The 21,052-nt window shown below is 36.3% G+C and overlaps 1 protein-coding gene across 1 annotated transcript; it reads left to right on the forward strand.

Moving 5' to 3' along the window:
* Positions 1 to 4,673: 4,673 nt before the first annotated feature.
* Positions 4,674 to 13,917, forward strand: pyroxd1 (pyridine nucleotide-disulphide oxidoreductase domain 1). Its single transcript, XM_053508119.1, has 13 exons — positions 4,674 to 4,909; positions 5,207 to 5,305; positions 5,407 to 5,487; positions 7,034 to 7,153; positions 7,312 to 7,440; positions 10,276 to 10,349; positions 10,724 to 10,905; positions 11,402 to 11,472; positions 11,576 to 11,678; positions 12,065 to 12,177; positions 12,535 to 12,657; positions 12,971 to 13,108; positions 13,535 to 13,917. Exons 2-13 carry the CDS (start codon positions 5,222 to 5,224, stop codon positions 13,781 to 13,783), a joined length of 1,467 nt encoding a protein of 488 aa, XP_053364094.1. The 5' UTR covers positions 4,674 to 4,909; positions 5,207 to 5,221; the 3' UTR covers positions 13,784 to 13,917.
* The last annotated feature ends 7,135 nt before the right edge of the window (positions 13,918 to 21,052 follow it).

Genomic DNA, 21,052 nt, shown 5'->3' on the forward strand with positions numbered 1-21,052 from the left:
TTCCAGGATTAAAGTTTATGTTTTATTTGTTGTTTAGAAGCCCAGTTCGTGTACATAGACTTGTTAAATACTTTGTGTTTCTCTTAAAATTAAAAATAGAGAACTTCTCTTACTAAGCATGCCAGACCACTAGACCTAGATTGTTTTTGCCAAGAAAGCCTTAATGGAAAGGGATGGACTGATGTGGGAGCAACTAGGGAAGGCAGCACACACTGTGGGAATGGCTAAACACCATGTGCCCTCTCGGAAAATTTGGTGAGGAGTGGTCCCTCACTCAGTAGCGAGTCATTATCCTCCCTCCATTCTCCACTGTGGACGTCTCTCCACTTTCTTGCTCTGCTGAGAACATACCCTTACCCCTTTGCTGCATAGAAAATGCCACTTTGGCTCATCATTGGTGACACTCATTCTCATCGGTCACTATGTAGCTCCATTTTCGGTGCCAAATTGACTTCCTACAGCTGCTGTCAAAAATAACACTCCCCACTTGTGCACTAATTTACCAATATGAACATTTCATAGTAACTTAATTGATATTAATGACAGTGCCACAATTCATACAACATATTGTGAATATGCTGTATGTATATGAATGAATACCTTCTAAAAAACACAATTCATAATGCATTATAAAGCACTATAAAATAACATGACATTTCTTTTCTGTACATAATTTAAACTCTAATGAAATCTAATGACTAAATTTCTTATAATATTCCCAAATTCATCCTTCATCCTCACACTAGAATATATAAAACTGACAAAGTAAATCTTCTGTTTGAGGGGATTTATTGTAAGAGATATAAGAGCAAATAATAAAGAATAAAAAGTGCATGCATTTGTGCGTGCATGTGTGTGAGTGTGTTTTAAAGCTCACTTAAGTATTGTATTGAGTGTTGAGAAAATTCTGCAAACATATTATGCGTTTGGTGTATAATTATCTCAAAAATGTCTCTGCTGCTGTATCATGGCCCTTGAATTTGCCCTTGTTTACATGACTATGTTGAGAAGCAAAGGCTTACCAACACTCTGGGTCACTTTCTTTATGCTATTGTTGCACCTCAAAAGCATTAGTCATTAATGAGCTTTATTTTGTTTAATAAAAATAGTTCACCTCTGATCCTGTTTATCTGATCATACAGTAAACCCTTAATTATGAGAAATAAACACACCAGCTCCACATGCAAGGCATCAATGATGCAATAAAATGAGCTGTTTGAAGCTTTAAATGTGTAGTGAGGGTTCTGTACTGTTATGAAATGGATCTGGAGATAAAATGAGTTCAGTTACACAGCAGTTGTTGAACAGTACAGTAGGATGTTAAAACAGTAGTATATGTTAAAATATTAATTTAAAAGTGTTTACCAAACGATTGGTTTAGTGAGCAAAATGTAGCTGACTTAAAAAAATAAAAAATCCATTTTAATGGATCTTTATGTAAACCAGGTATTATCCCAAAACTTTTATAGCCTGGGGAAAAATTTTTAAATAACAATAAATAATTTATATATAAATTATTAAGCAACCACATTAAATGATTTGTACATTATATATACTGAATAGTCATTGTAGTCGACACTGTTTATTATTAATGTGCTATTTTTGTTTATTTGTTGGTGAGTTGCTGCGATTTTTACAATTACAATGTTTATAATTAAACACATTAAAACCAGCTTAAAATTTAATAATGAATACAATAATTTTTATAATAATAAATTTCTAATTTCCAAAAAGGTTTTTTTCTATAAGAAATCTGGAAACCCATCCCTGATCCACCCTATCTGCTCCCGGGGTGTTCTTCATGGCTGACCCTGCACTCTCACCCCAGTTACACTGGGATATGAGAAGAAGGACTTTCACTGTGCTGTAATGTATACTGTATGTGGCAAATAAAGGCTTACAGTAGCTGGCTTAACATTCAAACCTTCCTAATGATTGTGTAGGGGCCCTTGTGCAACCAAACACAGTACAGTGCTGATGGAAAGTTTTTAGAACCTTTAAAGTTTTTTCATCTTTTGTTATGTTCTACACTTATCCTAAAATGCATTCAAATCCTTTTTGCTCTCATTATTCTAGACGTCCTACTCCACAATGACAAAGATAAATACAAGTGTTTGGAGTGTTTTGCTTAAACAGATCAAGTTCTAGTGAATTTCGCAAACCACTCCTGAACATTTTTTGCAGTGTAGTCGGGTGAATTATCCTGCTGAAAGAGGCCACTTTTGTTAGGCAATACCACATGCTTAGATAGGTGGTACTTAGGTGGATTAGGCTAATTGACATTCATAAATTGCCCATAGTGTGTGTGTGTGTGTGTGTGTGTGTATGTGTCCTGCAATAGACTGGCACCATGTTCACGGTGTATCCTGCCTTGTGCCTCGTCTAGAGCCTCCAGGGCTCCTTTAAATAATGAATGAAGGATGATGATAATGATTTTTATTATTAGAATAAGCATTTGTTAACTGAAGGATATTTTATGCTTTGGCATTTCACTGACATGGTTTGGGTTCACATATTTTCACAGAGGGAAGTGTCACTTCAAGAGTTTTCTGACCAATCACCCTTATTCCACTGAATGGGTGAGTTAATACAAATTTATATGCACAACCACCACCATCTCCATTACACATGCAGCACATACTTGCTGGCAGTAGTAGTCATTTACTTCTCACAGTTGCAGCATACGGTATTTCTTCTCACATATATATCATACCCATCACATCAGTATATTTTGTCGATTAGAGAATATTGCCTTTGTAGGACACTTTTGGAGGTGTGCTTGCTCTGCCTGAAGTCATAAAGGACAGAAATAGAACAAGCACAGAAAATGGTTGTAAAGTGAATGAATCAATCAGGATTGCAGAGCAGGGGCACACCTCACATAACCACCACCGCACTGGCAGTAGTTCAGTCCGAGTCTGAAACTGATGAAAGTTTTTGTCATAAATTACACACAAACCTTCAAGTGCCAAACCCAAGATGGCCATCTCTTATCACAAACTACATTTAATCACACCATTGTTAAACCTTTCGGCTGGTATGTGCCTTCCATTCCTTAAAAATTTCTTTCTTTTGATAGACATCCTTTTTATGACTCATTCCAGATCGTTTGTGATAAATGGTGTAATTATTATGACATAGGTAAACTGACTTTCACCCTAGTTGTATGCTGTTTCTCTTTTAATCTAAGTGTGTCTAACAGTGGTATTGTCAGTGACGTTGATAGATTAGTGAATAATAGCTGGTTGTGGACAATTTGGTTGTACAATCTGCTGCAGTGACGTGAGCATCTACATTCTCAGCGTCTGAAAGGTTAAAGTGCATACACGCTTCTCAGGGAAATTAATATGCCTGGCAGGCACTGCCATCAGATTCATTTTTCATCTTACACTGCATGTAGGGAAGAAACCAACCTGAGTAACACACTGACCTAACACTTTAAATAATATAATTGGAGTTGGCTGAAATTTATCAACTTTTTTTTTTTTTTTTTTACAGATTTTAGTTTATTCAAATGTTTTATCCAATCTGAACCTGCAGAGGTTTAAGCACTGCTAATTAGAACCTTCATACTTTTTAAACCATTTTGACAGAAAAGTAGGAAAAATATCAAACATACATATAGTTATAAATGTACACATTTGAGTGTTTCTTTTTGCCAAATTCGGTTGTTTCAATTACACTAGCAAGATTTTTTTTTTTTAAAGTATTTTCTTTGCTGTTTGTTGTTGGGCATTATTGAGAATGGAGCTCATGACTTTATCAGTAGCTAAGAACATTCTTTAATGAAACTTAACTGCTGTACCACTGGTTCCTTTAAATTCTAACAATAATGGAACAATGAATCTATTTGTGTTTCTTTTAGAGTACGTATATAAAATATTGTGTGTGGCAAGTGGCAGTAAATAGTTGATTTGATGACATAATTAAATTACCCTATATATAATAGCTAATGTAAGCCCTTGCAGCAAGTGTTTGATATCCTTGTTTTATAAGCATTATTTATTTTATTTTATTTTATTTTGTTTTTAGAAAAATCAGGCATCAGGAATGGGCTGGCCATTTTAAAAAAAGTATATTGAAATTTATATAATATAAAAATTAACAAGCTAATGCAAGCATAAATTATGTACAGTATTTGCAATCATAATGGTATGCAAAAAGTTTTAATCTCTTGTCAATAAATTGGTTCTGGGGATATTTTATATAGATTTAAGTCCCTGCACTGGTTTTCTGTTTTCCTGTGGCAACACAGTGGTTTAATGACGCCTTGCCTGTCCAGGGTCTGGGTTCAATTCCTGTCCTGGGGTCTATCTGTTTGAACAGTTCTTCACAGTTTGAAATATACTAAATTATGGCTCATAGAAATAATTTATTTCTGTTTTTTTTTTTTTTTTAGGACACAAGAGGTTTTTTTTATAATTGTTATTTATAAGGTGCTATATTTTTATATAGTACATGTTATTTGCTGCTATATACATAAATATTTTTTATTATTCCTAAAAATATAATATGGTTAGAAAAATAACATTGTTTATATGGCTTAAATTAAATTTTATTTCGTTAATAATAATAAAATGTAAAAAAAAAAAAAAATCGCAGTTCAATTAGAATGAAAGTGATACTTTTTGAGCCTCGTCGGCTCCCGTACTGAGCTGATGCAAAAGGTGGAGATCATGGCCGTTTCCGCAAGTGAAGCGTAATGTTTGTGCTACATTTTAAACGACCACTACCACTAATATAAGTGCACTAGTTAGGGTGTATGTGAATCGATTCAATATTTTATATAGTGTATTTAGTGTTTCCTATAGATAGACGTTTGGGACGTAACCTCGGACTTCGGACCCTCGTCATAGCAACATTACAGCGCATACGCTCTGTCTGTGGTACAACTTTAATACATCGAAAAGTAAGCCATACTTAGACTGTAAATACAGAAAAAAATGTCGAATATAGGGACAACTCGGACACGGACGTCCGCGTTTGACTTTCATGAACAAAATATATACATACAAAACCTAAAAAGAATGGGATTGTAAACGACAATAGGCAAGATCAATATGGAATAACAACTATTATCATAAACATATTTATTTTCTAAGCATTAGTTATAATAGCATGTACACAAAAAACAAAGACTTGTTTTCGGCTGACAGTTTATATGGCCCCTTAAAAGTGTGTGTGTGTGTTGTATGAATATGTGTAGGTGGAGTTGAGTGTTATGGCAGAAAGCTCCCCGGCAGAGAAACACTTCAGATTTGTGGTCGTAGGTGGAGGAATTTCAGGGGTCACCTGTGCAGAACAGGTAAATTCATCAGCTTTGATTTTATAGTGAGCTGTTGTTTATGCCTGGTGTTTATATCCATCCAGACATATTTTATGGGTTCTCTTTTTTCCCCTCTCAAGCTGGCCTTCCAGTTTCCTAAGGACGAAGTTGCTCTTCTGACCGCTGCTCCACTGGTGAAGACCGTGTCTAATTTAAGACAGGTCTGTTTTCAAAATCTAAACAAAAGTTACAGGAACATTTATTTCCATAAGTAGCCTAGACACACGTCCAGTCAGTATCTGGTGTGGCCACCAGCTGCTTGAAGTACTGCAGTGCATCTCCTCCTCATGGACTGCCTATTGGTCCTATTTGTGTTCCTGGTGTGACTCGGGCAGTTGTTGTGGCCATCCTGTACCTGTCACACATGTGTGATATTCGGATGTACCGATCCTGTGCAGGTGTTGTTACACGTGGTCTTCCACTGCGAGGATGATCAGCTGTCCTTCCTGTCTCCCTGTAGCTGACTGTGAGAGGTGTCTCACAGTGTGGACATGGCAGTGTTTTGCCCTAGCCACATCAGCAGCCTCCCTGCAGCATGCCTAATGCACATTCACACAGATGAGCAGGGACCCTGGGCATCTTTCTTTGGGTGTTTTTCACAGTCGATAGACAAGTCTCTTTAGTGTCCTGCGTTTTTAGAACTGTGACCTTAAATGCCTACTTTCTGTAAGCTGTTTAGGTCTTAACGACCATTCCACAGGTGCATGTTAATTAATTGATTATGGTTAATTGAACATTCATGGAAAACATTGTTTAAACCCCTTGCAATGAAGATCTGTAAAGTTATTTGGATTTTTACAACATTATTGTTGAAATACACAGTCCTGAAAAAGGGACGTTTCTTTTTTTGCTGAGTATATATATATATATATATATATATATATATATATATATATATATATACACACACACACACATACGGTAAGCTATGTTGTGTCACGTTTTTGATTGTTTCTTCTCCACACTCTGTCCAGTAATGTTAAGCTATCATGGTGATTGGCCCCAATGAGTGATGCATATAGCCACGTCCACCTCGAAGGAAATTATTCTCATTCATCAAAAAAACGTCAGGGTCCAGATGGAAGGGTCGCCATTCGGTGATGCCTGGCCTATGGGATAATTTTACCATATGACATATTTTTTTTATTTTATGACATAAATAGCTCTGTTTAGTGATTAATATGCATTAGAATACGCATAATATGCACAGAATAATGAAAATAATAGAATGATAGAGTTTTAAGGTTAACCCTGAATACATTATTTATGATTACCTGAATCTTATTGATGGTTACTTTTATTCATAGTCATGGTAAAAAAATAGCAATGGGGGGAAAATAATTGATTCAGTTATGTATTGCGATTCCCCAAAATCATTCAGATACGGTATGTTTGCACTTGAGGTGATACTGGCATAAAATAAAGACCATCCGCGGAAAGCGAGATCAAAACGTACTTTTTTTGAATTCCTTCAACATTGGTTTACAACATAAAAAAAAAAAAAATACATCAGGAGCCATGGAATTAGATTGTGTCCATTAGATAAATAGATATAACTTAAATCTGTGATAAAGATAAATCAACATAAGTCTTCTGTCATTCCAGCACGTAAAAAATTACCTACAGTATTGATACAGATCCAGAAGTTGCTCAATGTGTTTGTCGTTTTTATTTAATTTAATCCATGTGTATGATGTAACATTTAAGGTGTCCAAGACTTTGGCAGACTTTGATGTGGAAGAACAGCCATCCAGCGTCTTAGAGGAGAAGTATACTAACCTAAAGGTTATTCACTCAGCAGCCAAAGTCCTCTATGCAAAACAGCATGTGAGTCAAATTACTTTGTGTGTGGTGTATGTATGTGTCAAGTTTCCTGGATAGGTACTCCATTATTATTATTAATTAATTATTATGATTATTATTATTATTATTATTATTATTATTATCATCAATATGTCATCATGGTAATAAGTTCTTGCATGTAGGTGCTGCAGACTGAAAATGGACATAATGTCCAATACGAGAAGCTCTGTGTGTGTACTGGTGCCAGACCTAAACTTATCATTGAGAAGAACAATCACGTGCTGGGTATACGGGACACAGACAGCGCTCAGGTACTGACACCCTATTACAATGCACTATTAAAATAGATGAATGATGGATATAATGATTTATGAGTCAACACTTCTATGTATGCAAATACCTGATATATTTTGGTCTTGACTTTAATTCTCTAAATAAACTAACGTAAAAAAAAATCAGACATAAGATGTTTGTTTTAATGATTTAATTGAATTTTTTATGAGTATTCCTAATTACTTACATCACTTTTAAATTGCTTTTGGTCAGAAGTTGTATTACAAAAAACTGTACATATATGTATAAACACACAGGCTACTGTTACCCCAGTCACTGCTTTACATGTGTAAACATGTTACATCAGTTCATTTGTAACTGTGGTGTGAGCAAAAAATGTATGCCCGACATGTGATTTGCATGATAGAAGTGCAGCATGCAGTGATATATTTTTTGTGGTCTGAAGGTGTTCCTGTCATAGAATCATTACTGGTAATGAGAAATGGACCCATTACCACGAGCCTGAGAATAAATGGAGTATGGAATAAAAACATCCTCAATCGCACACCAAGAAAAAGTTAAAAAATTACCCATCAGCTGTAAAAAATTAATGCGTACAGTTTTCTGAGCTTCTCAAGGACTAGTATTGGAACATTATCAGAAAAAAAAAGGTTCAACAGTGCTTGTACAGTGACATGCTTATTAAAAAGCTGAAGCCTAAACTTTGAATTAAACGCAGAGGAGCTTATTGACAGGACATAGTGTATTGACAAACGAAGGAATTATGTCTTTTCATTTATGTTAATTATGTGTACACATACACAAGGGTAAGTCAAAAATTATTTCATTAACTTTAAGAAAAGACAAAGACATAATCCCTTTGTTTGTAATAATTCCTTTGTATATAAAGTGTGTGTGTATGTGGGTGTGTGTACAACACACACACACACACACACACACACACACTTTATATACAGGTGCAATAAATTAGCATAGCAATTAATAAGAATACCATCAAAAAGTTAATTTATTCAGTAAATTTAATTCAAAAAGAGAAATTTGTATGGTATATAGATGCATTTTACACAAACTGATAAATAAAGTGTTTATTACTTTTTCATGATTATGGATACAGCTAATGAAAACCCAAAATTCAGTATCTCTGAAAATTTTATTTTTACTTAAGACTAATTAGCGTGAATACAAGGGGTATTATGTTCCTTAAATCCATGGTATTAGAATCTTCGGCAGTGTGGGCAGGTGCTAAGTCCTGCTGGAAAATTAAATCAGCATCTGCATAAAGCGGCTCAGCAAAAAAAAGCATGAAATTCTCAAAAATTCGGTAAACAGCTGCGCTGACCTTGGACCTGATAAAATACAGAGGACCAACACGAGGACCTTCTCTTCCTCCAGACTCTGGCATCTTGAGTTCCAAATGAATGCAAAAATTTTTAGTACCTTCATCTGAAAGATGACTTTGATCCACTGAGCAACAGTCAAGTTGCTGTCCACTCTTTGTGAATCTCCCCCAAATTCTTGAATCTTTTCAAGGCTGAGGTTATCCCTGTTGCTTGTGCACCTTTTCCTACCACATTTTGTCCTTTCATTTAACTTTCAATTAATGTGCTTAGATACAGCACTCTGTAAACAGCCAGCCTCTTTAGCAATGACCTTTTGTGTCAGTTTGTGTAATGTATACAGAGTGTCAATGATTGTCTTCTGGACAACTGTCAAGTCAGCACTCTTCCCAAATTTATTCCCAATAAAAAAACATTCCAATATGAACAGCTAATTTAGTTATTTCAGTACTTACATTGTTACCTTGAAGAAAAGGTTCACTATTTGGGACCACACTTGTAGCACTGACTATAAAGTCACAGCCATACATTTTTCCATTGGTTAACTGTGCATAAACTGGCCACACCCCTAAGAAAAAAACAGAGATAAGTCAGAGGACTTTAGCACTTGCTAGTAACTAAACAATATGCAAATGTCTTCGGTTCAGCGCAAACATTAAAAAAAAATCACTGTGATATCATTTAATTTAAAATACACAATATGGTATTCTGTTTTGTTGAAGAACAAAACTCAATTTTAAGATACTGGAATTTGGGTTTTTGTTAGCTGTAAGCACTAATAATCAAAATTAAAAGAAATTAGAAATATATCAGTCTGTGTGTAATGAAGCTAAACACTGTGGAACCTTGGATTACGAGCATAATTCATTCCGGAAGTGGGCTCGTATTCCAAAACACTCGTAAACCAAATTTATTTTCCTATAAGAAATTATGGAAACTTAAATTATTTGTTCTACAGCCCAAAAAAATAAATACATACAAATAATTAATACAAAATATTAAGTAAAAATAAAACAAATTAACCTGCACGTTACCTTTCAAAAAAGTTAAAAATAAATCCCGGCAGATAACCGTTTCCCTTTGGCAATGCAGGCGCTGTGCATGTATGCGCTTGTGTGTGTGTGAGGCTAGAGTAAGTGGAGACTCTTGCTTTCAGCCCCTTCTGTCTCCCTTTCCTTATCTTACACATTAAAACTTTCTTCTCTTGTTTAAACACACTTACACACACATTAATGGAAAGACTGTTGTTCTGTTCTAAATTATTAAAGCTTTTCCGCTTTATTTTAATGTTGCTCGCGACAGCATAACAGCTCGTTAATCCATGCTCGTGTAATAATGAGATGGACAAACTCGTCGATGCCCGTTCTTTTATATTCTACATTGTCAGGTTATGGTACAAACTTTCGGGTGGATCCTGCACTTAAAAACTTAAGGGTTTAATAAAAATATTACACATGTAAATGCACTTACATATTTTCCCTTTTAGTGTTAACCTTTTTTTTTTTTTTTTTTTAGGATTTTCAGAAGAAACTTTCCAAAGCTAAGCGCATAATAGTAATTGGGAATGGAGGAATCGCCTTGGAATTGGTGTGAGTTCATATTGTGAGATTTCAGAATGGTTAATTATGTTTGATAATAATATTTATTAAACGTAGATGAGAATGCACATGCTGTGCTTATTGCATAAAATCTGTGGGTGTGTTTTTATCCGTAATTATTTGACCTTAAAATCATTGTTTTAAATCACAGCAGTTGTATCTGTTGTTTTCCAATTCCGTTTCTTTAATTTGCTTTGCATTAGACATTTTAATGTTTTTTGTTCACTGTTCTAACTGAAATTATTTAAATTATCAGCCAATCAAGGTAACCTTCGTGACGTCAAAATGAATGTGTACTATATGAGCACAGTCTCTTGTGGTTGAATCTATTACTGCACCTGCCAACAATGTATTTGTGTCTGCAGTTATGAAGTGGAGGGCTGTGAGGTGGTCTGGGCAATAAAAGACAAGGCCATAGGGAATACATTCTTTGATGCTGGAGCTGCTCAATTTCTCATCCCGTCACTGGAGGTGAAGAAGCCTGAGAAAGCACTGCCCTGCAAGAGAGCACGCTACACCACTGAAAGAGCCATAAGACCTAAAGCAGGTACGCTAAAGCATAGGTTATATTTAGGGACAGAAATCATGGTAACCAGCTAATATGATGTTATCATGATACTTACTGTAGGTGCTGATGCTTTTATATATATATCCTGTTTAAATTTTTTTTTACAGTTCTAAACAAAGTTAGTTTTGCCAAATGCTAACAAATATACAGGGAAATCTAATTTTAAAATATTGATTCTGTAGTCAGTGGTGATACTATAAATGCTAAACAAATAAATCACGATTCATACTGTAACTAAATAGTTATAATATCCGTGAACAATCAGGTTGAGTCAGTGCCTATTGCTGTGGCCTGCATATATTGAGGGTTCTCTGAAGTAGAAGTCAGAAACCTAATTTGCAAGTGCGGGAGGCAGGAGGCAGTAATGAGAGACCAGCTAAAATATTTTGTGTCCTTGTTACCCTTTGGCTGTTGCTGCATGTGTTCTAAGAATTTCTGATGATCTGCTATACTGATGTGTGTTGTTTCACATCAGGTCCAGCAGATCTTGGTAGTGCTTTAGGTCCAGACTGGCACCAAGGCATCAGTCTAAGAGGAGCAGAGGAGGTGTGTATGTGGATAGAGCAATAACACTATATTTTAGTGTTTTAGTTATATATTTTATTTTTTATAAGTACCAAGAATAACTTTGTTGTCTTTTTATTTCCAGGTGTCTCACAATGTCCATGTAGAGTATGAGTGTGAGGTCGAAGCAATTCACTCCCAGCAGGACTTTATGCAATCACCACTTTATACACAGAACAAAGATTTGGGTAATGCTGTTGCAAGTATTATGAGGGTGTTAAAGTCAAAACGGGTCTTTTGTTGAAACAGAGCACAGTTGCAGTATGAGAGTTAAAATATCTTTACTTCTCTGTATTCCCCAGCTACACTAATGCACTTATCCCAACATTTTACTAGTTCTTAGATACCATTAAGCTGGAAAGTTTTCTCATAATCAGACTGCCTGCTTGACCTTGGGACTTGAATGCTTGGAAAAAAGATGTGTTGATATACAGAATACCATATTGTGTATTTTAAATTAAATGATATTACTGTGAATTTTTTTTAAATGTTTGCGCTGAACCGAAGACATTTGCATATTGTTTAGTTACTAGCAAGTCCTAAAGTCCTCTGACTTATCTCTGTTTTTCATTAGGGGTGTGGCCAGTTTATGCACAGTTAACCAATGGGAAAATATATGGCTGTGACTTTATAGTCAGTGCTACAGGTGTGGTCCCAAATAGTGAACCTTTTCTTCAAGGTAACAATGTAAGTACTAAAATAACTAAATTAGCTGTGTGTATGATAAAGACATCTAAAAAGTGAATATATTGTTTACATTTGGCTGTGCTGTAAGATACTTACAATGCCAGCATAAAAACAGTGGCATCTTTTAATGCATTTATACCATCAAGGTAATAATTTTTACTTTTAAAAAACAAGTAGGATTTGCTGCCATAATGATTATACTGTAGACCTATTTAAAGTTTTAAATGATTGTTAAACCCACAGCTGCCTTTATAAACAGTCATAGGTCTGCATTTATTCATTTATTTATTAATACATTTACCAGTATTTTTTTTATACATTAAAAAAGGCATAATTTTTTCCTTTGGTTAAATACAGTTTGAGCTGGCAGAGGATCGTGGCCTGAGGGTTGATGAGCACATGCAGACATCTGAACCAGATGTTTATGCAGCTGGAGATGTGTGCAGTGCAGGCTGGGAGCCCAGTCCCCTTTGGCAGCAGGTTTATTCATTCATTCATTCACCCATACATTAATCTATACATAAATTTACACATTTATTTCTTGTCTCACCATTGCATTTTTTTAAAGGGAATTCTTACTGATTTAAAATATAAGTGAAAACACACCCACACAAAACTATTATGAATTCTTTATTTCTTTCTGAGGCAGGTTACACTGATAAATACACATCCTTTTCATAATATTCACATGCTGGCCATAAAAATCAAACCACATCCACATTGGTGTTTTATTTCGCTGTTTGATGACATTAAGACTCGTGTTCACTGTGTTTGTTGTGCCCCCATGTGGCAGATGCGCTTGTGGACTCAGGCACGTCAGATGGGCTTCTACGCTGCTCGCTGCATAACAGCAAATGTGCTGGGGGAGGCCATCGAGCTGGACTTCTGCTTTGAGCTCTTCTCACACATCACCAAGTTCTTCAACTACAAGGTGATTAGTTTATTTCTCCTTTCTCTTACATTAACCATCTCTCTTAATTATTAATGTTTTTAAGCTTTTATATTTTAGTGCAAGTTTCTCATCTGATTAAAGACACAGCAAAGGTTCTTTTATTCCGGCTCTCAGTCACTTCTAAAGGTCCCTTCTACTTTTCCAGCATTCCTCTATTATTTTTGTTCTTTCTCTCTGCATTACATCTGTACTCGGTGCAAAAAAAGCTGAAAGGAATCCTGTTTTTTTTTTGTAGTCTAGTGTTTAAAACTAATATTTAGGTGGAAAAAAGCACATAGTGGCATATAAGGAAACTTGCTATTTATTAAATAATTAAATAGATACTGTGGCTTGTTAAAATCTATTTGCAAATGCTTTTTACAGTGGCCATTGTCACAAGGGATTTATGTGTTGTGTGTCCTACAGGTAGTGCTCCTCGGCAAGTTTAATGCTCAGGGCCTGGGCTCGGATCACGAACTGCTGGTGCGCTGCACTAAAGGTTTGGAGTACGTGAAGGTGGTGTTGAGCGGAGGGCGCATGGTGGGGGCTGTGCTTATTGGAGACACAGACCTGGAAGAGACCTTTGAAAATCTTATCCTCAACCAGATGGATCTATCCTCATATGGCGAGGAGTTGCTTAATCCTGACATTGACATAGAGGATTACTTTGACTGAAGTTAAAGGGATTGTGCATAAATGACAGAATGTCAAAAAGTGCAATATCAAATTGTTTTGTCATTGGTAATTTAAAGCTGTAATATAATTTCAAAGAATGTTCATTAGATTATTAAAATATTATTAAAAGGTAACTTTTAATACTTTTTTTTAAATAAGCTTTGCCCCAAAGTGAAACACTCTTGCTCAGCTCTTTTGACCATTGTAAGTAAGAAATGGTATGGATCTTGATTTTCACAAATTTTAGTTGGTAATCCCTGCACTCTTCTTCTTTGTTTTTCGGCTCTTCCCTTTCAGGGGTCGCCACAGCGAATCATCTGCCTCCATCTAACCCTATCCTCTGCATCCTTTTCTCTCACACCAACTAACTTTGTATATCTCCTCTTTGGTCTTCCTCTAGACCTCCTGCCTTGCAGTTCCAGCCTCAGCATCCTGCTACCGATATATATATTTACAATCTCTTTTCTGAACCAAACCACCCCAATCTGGCCTCTCTGACTTTATCTCCAAAACATCTAACATGGGTTGTCCCTCTGATGAACTCATTCTTGATCCTATCCATCCTTGTCACTCCCAAAGAGAACCTAAACATCTTCAGCTCTACTAACTCTAGCTCTGCCTTCTGTCTTTTCTTCAGTGCCACTGTCTTTAAGCCGTAGAGCATTGCTGGTCTCACCACTGTCCTGTACACCTTTCCTTTCATTCTCGCTGATACTCTTTTATCGCGCAACACACCTGACACTAATACCTGGAAATACCTTCACTACAGGAAACAATATAATTATCTAGATGGTTTAGAATACTTATTGATGTAAGCACAAAATTACTAAATTTAGTTCTATATCCAAATATGATGACACCAGTTTCTGTCCTCCCTCAACATTACGCATGGACTAGAGGTATTCCATGCGTAGTGATAATAGACGGTAACAGAACTGGAATGTTTAACTACATGTATCATGCCATATCCCAGAGGTTTAACTGTACCAGCAACAATAAAGAACCATGTGGAAGGCCTGCGTTCAGTTTCCACCCAATGCCCAAACCCCACGAACTGGATGCAGGACCAAGCCACATTACCTTAAGACCTGACGCGGCCAATGGAAGGAAGGAAGATAATCCTAGTGGAGCTTACAGTGGCATGGGAAGAGGGCGTTTAAAAGGAAGACTGAACGCTATAAAGATCTGGTGTGGAATTGCAGTGACAAAACACTTCAGGATCGTTGGTAACCATCTGATGACACAACTTCCTGGCTAAAGGCTCTAGTCACTGCAAGATGACTGAAGGAGATGCAATAAGGATGTATCCCATTACTTAGCTTTTGTTATTTCCTCTGTATACAGTAAAGTCTTGGGTGGAGAGACGAACCACCCCAAGTCTTTTGAATTAGCCTAATGTACTGTACTGCATTATTATCATATGTAGTCTTAAAATGTGTAATATTAAAATATATAAGTTGTCATAGAGTGACAAAATGGGGGAAATTGTAATAGGAAAATAAAATTTAAATCATTTTGATCTTTGCAGTAATTGTAATACCTGTCTGCTGTTTGTGGTACCTGTCTGCTGAACATAGCAAGACAAAGGCGAGAATAGAACAGAAACGAACTGATTGTAGTTGCCACTAAATTAATGATAAGGTAAAGACATTTTGTCTGGGCCAGATAAAGAAAGTCATGTACAGGGTGTAGATGTTTGTGTATAAAATGGAACAGCTGAGGGAAAGAAATCACCTTCCTCCATACTCCAAATGTTTGCTGCATGAGAATGGTCCTTTTGCAGAAGTTATAATGAAACCTTTGTTACTTTGCTCTTACCCAATGTATGAATACAAAGGCTTCTGCATGTAGGCCAAAATGGATAAGCTGTACAGTGGAACCTCGGATTGCGAGCAACACGGTTTGTGAGTGTTCCGCAAGAAAAATCTTTTAATGATTTTGGACATGAAAAACCAGCAAGTCTTGGTTTTACGAGTACCAAGTATCATGTACAACATATGCGCTTCTTGTTTTAAAGAAACAAGAGTCTTGCCGAGAGTCATGTGATCACAACTGAGCCAATGTTTTTTCTCCCTCTTAAGCTGCGGAATTGTGGGTAATCGTCCCCCTGGCTGGGTCTTAGTGCTCGTCTATTACTGGTTTAATCAACATCTACGCGCGTGTGTACTGTTTACTATAATACTGTGACCATGTGTGTGTGCGTAAAACGTATTTTATTTTGTGTTTGTGTGTGTGTGTACAGCGCACGTGTACTGTGCATGTGTTTTATTATAACACAAGTGTGCGCACGTGTAAAGCAAAAGCAAGTGTTATTAGAGAGGTTAAAGATCCATTTTCTTTTTCTCATTCAGCCTGCACTGATTCAGTGTGTGTGTGTGTGTGTGTGTGTGAGTGAGAAAGTCGTCCCGCACAGTAGTAAAAGAGGAGGAAGGGTTACTGTGTAAGACGAAAGGAGGGAAAAGGTGCCATTTCTCTTTTCCTCTTTATTTAGCTTTACACACACATACACAACGCATGCATACACAAACACGCACATACACAGTGCATGTGCGCACAAATAATGGAAACACTTATCTGTCGGAATTTATTTTTACTTAATATTTTGTATTAATTATTTTTCTGGGGTTTTTTTTTGTGTTGTGGAACGAATTATCCAAATTTTCATCATTTCTTATGGGGAAATTCGCTTTGATAGTTTTTTTGAGTGTTTTGATATATGAGCATGCTTCTGGAACGAAATATGCTCGCAATCCAAGGTTTCACTGTACTCTGTCCTAAGTAAGTCTTAACTTAAAGTTTAACATAGCTGATATTTTAAAGCAAAATGATAGTAAATATAAAAAAGAAACTTTAACAATTTACAGGACTGTCCACCACCTTCGTGATTCACTCTCCTCACCTTTTGGCTACATAGTACAAGTAAGAATTTAAAACAAATTTCACCACTGTTAAATACACTAACTAACAGTTGCCAGCTCAATGATAGTTTTGCCAGCCATGGATATAGTGGTACAAAATAACTGGTTAAATAAGCTAATAAGTCTGTTGATAATAAATGGGGTTTGTGGAACTGTTGCACAAAAGCAATATCACACGAAAGCGAATGCTGTTGTGCTATCAGCATGACTGTAATGTAAACCCAGGATATCACAAGCTGTGGAATATATTACCTGGGCTCTTTGTGTTGAATGAAGCCACTAAGTGGTGTATGATGCAGCACTCATACAGCCATTATTCCCTTAGCACTAGTTCCAAATAACAAAAATGTGGCATGATACATCATTAAAACATACACCAAGCTGTACTTATTGACTGTTCATTTACACAAACACTCAGCCTTTGTGCCATTTATGAGAATATTAATTGTAATAAAAATTTAATTGCAGAAGCCAAATGTAGCAAACCAAATTATTTGAAATGGGAAAACTCTTTGTGCTTATGTATGTATGCTGATCAGTGCCAATCATCCATAACCATAAAAATTACATAATTTTACGACACCTGATTGGCCAATTATTAGAGCCAAATTATAGAACATCTGTCTTTTCCAGGGCATCATTATATGCCATTATTTAAAACTCCTGTGTGTCTCTTGGCCAGAATATCTTTGTGTCCTAAAGCAATCCTCAAACCTTTAAAAAATGTGTACAATGTCTTTTTACATCATAAGCTGTACCTGAAACGGTTTCCTAGGGTCCAGGTTCTCCCAGTGAGCAGGTACAGATGGAGCCTGGTCTGCACAGTTGCATCTGTTTTATCAGACAAACAATAGTTTCACTTTAGTTTCATGATAAGACGAACTTGTCAAGCAAGCAAGAGTAGTCAAGCAAGAAAATTTTTATTTACAGACCTAATAATATGCTCAACGAATAAAGAACGTTTTATTTTTTTCTGGATCATCCTGTAGGAAGATTTGCCTAAAGAAGCTACAATAGGTAAGAGCTTTAAAATAGTAATAAAATTAGCTCAGTTCTGTGCCAAATGCCACACTCTGCTTGATAGAACCAGTCCCAAGAATAGTCAGAAGTGTCCATTGCTTGGGTGTCATCCTGTCCTCCCAAACCAGCAAACATAATGGTGAATAAATAAGTTAAAGTTAAAAACTTAGAACTGGTCCAAGTGACCGATAAAAGGCAATGTAAGAGACACTCCTCTACTGACATCAATGATGGGAGGATTTTGCTTTCAAGTCAAACCGGGATTTTGATTGTGCAGAATAACAGAACACAGTTATAAGAGCAAAAACTACTGTGGGAGATTTACACTTTAGCAATAAAACATAAGCTGTAACTTAACTTATAAGAGTATCAGCAGTCAGTTGATCTCGATTAAGTAAGGCAGAGTTTATTGCGGCAACAAAGCCCAAGTGAGCCAACCCAATGCCAGTTCAAGAACAGGCAAAGAGCAGAGTTTGTTGTGAAAAGCAACTCAATGCACACACCTTATATACTGTTGACCAAGAGAAGGACTCAAACAGTGTCTCCTCCCTTTTTTCCTTCTTTTCATACTTCCGTTTGCCAAATTTGGAACACTTGTTCTGGAAATTTGGTACCTATTATCTCAATACTTGTTCCGGAAAATTTCCCCATTATTATCCCACCCTTCCGCCAGCCATGAGTTTGTTGTGCTTTCGTTCGCCTCTACCTGGTATCTTTTTCCCTCAGACTATTTATGTTTCAGCATGGCTTCTATCTTGCAGAAGCACCATATTGAGAAGCATCTTATTTGATTTGAGTCAGGTTCTATGCTCACTATGATATGCAAGAAAGCACCCATGCATTTCTGGGCTCTCTATGTCTTACTGTTCTTCCCATATGAGTTTATAAGTATATATGGTTATATTTAGTACTTTAATGTGAATATATTTGGTACATATGTGATTACTTATTTATTGCACTACTTATTTATTGATTTTACATATAGAGATGTTTTAGCTTAAAGCATGCTTAAACTACTTTTGTTTCTCTAAATAATCCCCTGCTACATTATTGTACATATCTTAGCACTATGCCTGGATAGAAACTTTTCTCAGTAGGCCAGAGTCATGATCAGGCTGCCTGTTTGAATTTGAGACTTGAATGCCCCTTAGATACGTCAATCTCAGTGACCCAAACTCAGAAGATGCAGAGAAGAAAGGGGAGCTATTCAGAATACCATATTTTGCATATTTAGGTTCTTGGATATCTATTTATATATTTATTATATCTATTTCTACTGTAAGAAAAAAAGGGAAATAAACTATTTAGATTTGTCTAGATAGCTTTTTAGATAAATATTCAGAATTTTTAAATTGAATTAACTTGCTTGTTTTTGCTTTGATTAAATACAGTTTGATTTAGCAGAGAATGTAGTGATGACCACATGCAGACATGTGAACCAGATGTGTATGCAGCTGGAGAGGTGTGCAGTGCAGGCTGGAAGCCTATTGCAGCAGGTTCATTTATTATGCAAGAAAGCTGAATAAATTCATCCATTCATAAATTTACTTCTTGGATTTTATCCCCAATCCATTTTTTTTTACAGGATTTGTTTTTTACTTTGAAATGTTAGTACAAAAACACACACAAAAAAAAAACAATTTTAAAAATCTTTATTTTTTCATATTTGAGGCAGGATTTAAGAATTAATCCATATTTAATCATGTTCAAGTCCTGGTCATGAACAGTTAAACCAGTGTTATATTTTAATACCAAATGCCATTTGATGACATTAAGTCTCCTGTTCAATGTGTCTATTTTGCCCCTGATGACTCAGCTACATCAGATGGGCTTCCGTGTCTACGTGATGGGGAAGGACACTGAGGTGGACTTCAGCTTCGAGCTATTTTTACACTGTTATATAACTATAAAGAGATTAGTAGAGGTTGGTCAGTATGGGTTTTGTTATTGCCGATATTTAGAAATCAGACAGCACTGTAAAACTAAAATTAAAACATGTTATGAATGCCCCTCCCCCCAAATAGCTATAAACCAAATAAATAATACAGCCGCAATTGAAAAACATAAGCTAAGATTTGCATTTATCAATTACTAGCAGCAAACATTAGCTAGCGTCTAGCGCATTGTGACTAGCAATTAGCAGTATGCTAATATAACATTACAAATCCTTTAGACAGGTTAGGAATTTAGAATCATACATTTTATTATTTCCCTTAGAGGCCGACGGCATACTGTACAGTACACGTACTATGTGTGTGTGTGTGTGTGAGTATGCACGTGGGGTCGTGTGGGGGTGCTGAGGAAACAAATTCGATTACAACGAATCAGTCCGGAAACGTGATGATAGAAAATGGCTGTCCTGTAAAGCTGTCCTGATAGTGAATAATCCTAATTTCGGAGAGAAAAAAACTCAACAGAACAGAGTTTACAGTCCAATACGGTGGCAAATACCTCGGAGACAAAATGGGCACAAAACCGGGATTCCCCTTGCGATTTAAAGGCGCAGAAAAAACACTGTTATATTACACATGTGATATTCATTTCTTTAGGCGCGTTTACGGGTTTTGGCCACATGATGGCAGTGTGGGGAAAGGGGACAGATTTAGTCAAGTGGGTTGGTATGCTTTACACCAGTGGTTCTCAACCTTTTTTTGCAGTGGGCCGCACTATGTCCAAGTTCAAGTCTCACAGGCCGCATATTATTTACATATGACGTCATCAACGCTCAATAACCAGATATTATGCATCTAAAATTATTACAATTAGATGTATTATTATCATTAGAGAGTATAATTCTACTTACTATTAATGGGACACCTGATGTTGTTGGGAGCCGACCAATTTGGTGAAATTCGGCTCAAAAGGAGTAACAGCACAATGAAGTTGTGACTGTAAGTTGTAGTCTGTAAGACGCGCACGGAAACGTGACTTGATAAGCATCATTGCAGAAATGTGCGTTCGCAAATGTTTGTGGATCCAAATATGGAAAGCACTTTTGAACTTAATAATCTGAGGTTTTGTCCAGAGATGTTTCGCCACATTTCTGCAACTGAGGATGACTGCTGCACGGTTTGACTGTGTCCTTGCCTGAACATCCATTAGTTCATCTTCGAGCGCGCGGCGAGGCAAGCCCGAAAGTTGCAGCCAAGTCCTTGACTTTTTCCGCAGGAAAAGTGAATGGCTCTCTGATGAAATGTCCTGCATATTTTATTTTCTCAAAATCAGAAAAAACGAGAGATGAATTTTTCTTGCATTTGACTGACAGTTTTAACGAATGGTTCTCTCTGTTGCATGTCCAGTACCGCGTCATTCAGAAGTGGAAAGTGAGTTA

The sequence above is a fragment of the Clarias gariepinus genome, chromosome 12 (assembly GCF_024256425.1).
Source record: "Clarias gariepinus isolate MV-2021 ecotype Netherlands chromosome 12, CGAR_prim_01v2, whole genome shotgun sequence".
NCBI classification, from domain to species: domain Eukaryota; kingdom Metazoa; phylum Chordata; class Actinopteri; order Siluriformes; family Clariidae; genus Clarias; species Clarias gariepinus.

What these genes read in the sequence shown, in the direction of transcription:
- pyroxd1 (XM_053508119.1), top strand. Translation starts at nt 5,222, where the DNA reads ATGGCAGAAAGCTCCCCGGCAGAGAAACACTTCAGATTTGTGGTCGTA. An exon ending in CCGTGTCTAATTTAAGACAG is followed by an intron (nt 5,488 to 7,033) that starts GTCTGTTTTCAA and finishes GTAACATTTAAG; the next exon opens with GTGTCCAAGACTTTGGCAGA. An exon ending in GGGACACAGACAGCGCTCAG is followed by an intron (nt 7,441 to 10,275) that starts GTACTGACACCC and finishes TTTTTTTTTTAG; the next exon opens with GATTTTCAGAAGAAACTTTC.